The 3,011-nt window shown below is 45.3% G+C and overlaps 1 protein-coding gene across 1 annotated transcript in view; it reads right to left on the bottom strand.

Moving 5' to 3' along the window:
* Positions 1 to 31: 31 nt before the first annotated feature.
* LOC106339939 overlaps positions 32 to 3,011 on the bottom strand; it is an 8,967-nt gene continuing 5,987 nt past the window's right edge. Inside the window, exons 3-4 of the mRNA XM_013778809.1 lie at positions 610 to 864; positions 32 to 274 (exon numbers count right to left, since the gene is read on the bottom strand). Coding sequence (XP_013634263.1) covers positions 32 to 274; positions 610 to 864 — 498 coding nt within the window. The remainder of the gene's footprint in view (positions 275 to 609; positions 865 to 3,011) is intronic.

Below are 3,011 nucleotides of genomic sequence, written 5' to 3' on the forward strand. Positions count from 1 at the left end.
AGAGCCAAGCCATGATACTTGTTGTTCTCAATCACGTTGAGGAGTCTTGATTTGATCTCGAAGTTGTTGGCTGCCACAGCCGGTGCTCGGATTCCCAGTCTATGACCATTAATGTTGGGCCTGTCATAAGTACAAATGGGTCGAGCTGCCCATGGTTGGTGTTCTGCCCCTTGCGGTTGATCTTCCATATCAATATCGAATCTCTGCAAGTGGGCTTGTTGTTCTTCTTCTCTTCTAGCTCATGCACACTCCCTCTCAAAAGCTCTGATGTCTGCTACAATTGGAACTAGGTTTGATGGACCCCTGCTCCTCAAGTTCATACACCTGAAAGTGAAAGGTAGGTGAAGAAGAAGAATCAGTAACAAAACAAAATTAAAATGACTTAGTCTCAAGCAAGTGACTAAATCTCAATGTTTAAATCTACTCAGAATTTGGCAATGGCCTTCAAGGCTCCTAAGACAAATGATGTAGTATAAAAGATTGTCGAACCAATTCTAAGGGATTTCAAAGCACTGAGAATGCAAGTACTAGCTTAATCTAAGTGCGATCATGTAATTTTGATGGGTTTAAGCTATGACTAAAACTAAAAAAACAATAACAGAATGATACTTTCTTCACTAACTTGATGGCCACCTCCTCACCTAGTTTCTCAGCATCCCTGGTGAGGGTTTTAGGAAGTAACTGCTTACCACTCCTAAGGGTGATAGCTTTGGCCTCCTTGGGGTTTTGGTCAGATTTTCCAGGCAGAGATCCTTGCTGGCGAGTCTGGTGAGTGTTCATGGAAGCAAACTGATTCTCTAAATTCTTGACTGTAGAAGCAAGATGTGAGAACTTGTTGTTGAGCTCATTGTAGCTCCCATCAATCTTGGAATGAAGGTTTTTCAACTCATAACCAACATGCTTCTCACTTCTAGTCTGAGACTCCAAGATTTGTTTCAGCAGCATGTCGCTCCGACAAGTCGCTCCGGCCTCCGGGAGCGACCTCAGTGGGTCGCTCAGAGCGGTCGCTCTGGGCTTCGCTTCGTGTCATCTCGCCATAGAGACGTGAGCGACCTCAGGGCGTCGCTCTGGGCAAGTCGCTCTGGGCTTCCAACGGGATGAATATGGCGAGCGACTTCACGGGGTCGCTCCAGCTAGGTCGCTTTGAGAGGTGCTTTGGAGCGACCTCATGACGTCGCTGCATAACCTCGCTCCCCTGCTCTGCTCGTCCAATGATCACATATTTCACCTCCTTTGAGCTCCAAATGTATCCAAATGTCCCCAAGAACTCCATGTGGCACTCCAACACCTGATAAAGATTCATGTATGCAAAATGTAACCTAAACATGGTTAAATCCTAGTCTATATGATCAAAATGCACATGGATGAATAGATAAGATAATGGAAATATGCAAGATATCAACTCCCTGCTTTAGTTCTTTACGACGAGTATCAACAGGCTGGGACGCGAAGAAGGCGCTCTTTCTACAATCCTCCACCTCGTTTGGCTAGAGCGACGCCATCGTCTGCTAGGATTAGACCAGACTCAGTCGGGACTCCGACTGGATTCTGTAGACACCCATTAAAAAAAAGAAGAAGAAGAATGGTCGAGTGTCTTTTGTTCGAGTAGCGGGCAATAAGGATCGATCGAGAAGTTTTAAAGTACGAGGTGGGCGAAGAAGTGATCGTGGGTGAACTATGAGTCGAATAAGTTGCTCGACCATAGTTAGAAGATGTCTTAGATTGATCAGACGGACGTTTTGGAAGCACAACATTTTTGGAAGCACAACATTTTTGGAAGCACGTCGTTTCAGAAGCTCGACGTTTTTGAAGACCGACGTTTCTTCATCACGAAGTTTCTCGAAAAATCTTCGTATCAGTAAAATATTATTCTGGAGACATAATAAGTTGGAAGCAGGACGGGAATTAAGCAGGACGGGAAGCAAGCACGACGGGATCGAAGCACGACGGGAAAACCTGAAATTGGGCGAAAACCCTAATTTCGGTATTATGGAATTCTTCGAGGAAGCCGGAGGCTCAGGAAATATTTTTATAGGATATCAGAATTCATCTGGAGTCTATTAAGAATATTTAGAGCATCAGAACGGGAGCGGAAAAATATTTGGGATTGATCACGGGTTAGAAATTTGCCAGAAGGGTCAAAAATCGCGTAAACCGACCAAGAAGCTCGAGGTGTCTCTACGTATATGGCCAGGACGTGATAACTACCATCTAAGCAGCTAGGTGTCGCCGTGCATGGAAGCTGTACATGCAGCCTGACATGTAGAAGCACGAGGTGGATCGACCATGCACGAGGTGTCTCCGCACATGCAATCGAAGCATGCTGATCGACATGTGTGTACTGGTGTGGCTTCTTGCATGCACTTCAGACATGCATCCTGACATGTGGGAGGAGTGGTGGCGTCCTGCATGTGTCCTGGACATGCAGCCTGACATGTGGAGTACGAGTTGCCATCGGGAAGTCCGAAGAACTGTCCAGAAGCTAAAGGAGGTTCTGTCCGAGTCCATATCAGTTTGTCGAGGCCTGCGAGTTTCTTCATGGTGAAGCCGAGTTTGTGTCCAAGACAAGATCAGTCCAGTCCACTCCATTCAAGTTATCCTTGGGTTTTGGCCAAGTCTTCTCCGATCAACCAGCTGCTTATCGGCAAAGAACCCTGTGAATGGTTAGGCATCGATTATAGTTGAATTGAGATTGAGATGAGATGCATGTCTTGATTATTTACTACTTGGTTGATTAGTTATGGATTAGACATGCCTTAGTGATGATTTCTTGGTAGTGATTATTGTTTGTGCAGGGATTGTTGTAATGTTGTTGTCTAGGGGATTTTTGGCCATATAGGCTGATCTCCTGGTTGTGATGTTGATACTACGGGTCTTATGCCATATAGGCTGGACTACGAGTATTGGTTGATATTGTCGTAGACTCCTATATTTTGTTTAGTTTTGGGTTGGAGTCTTGTCCCTTAGGTCTTTCCTAGGGATAATTGTGTCGAGTGTGTGTTATGCCGACA

Source organism: Brassica oleracea, chromosome C1, assembly GCF_000695525.1.
Source record: "Brassica oleracea var. oleracea cultivar TO1000 chromosome C1, BOL, whole genome shotgun sequence".
NCBI classification, from domain to species: domain Eukaryota; kingdom Viridiplantae; phylum Streptophyta; class Magnoliopsida; order Brassicales; family Brassicaceae; genus Brassica; species Brassica oleracea.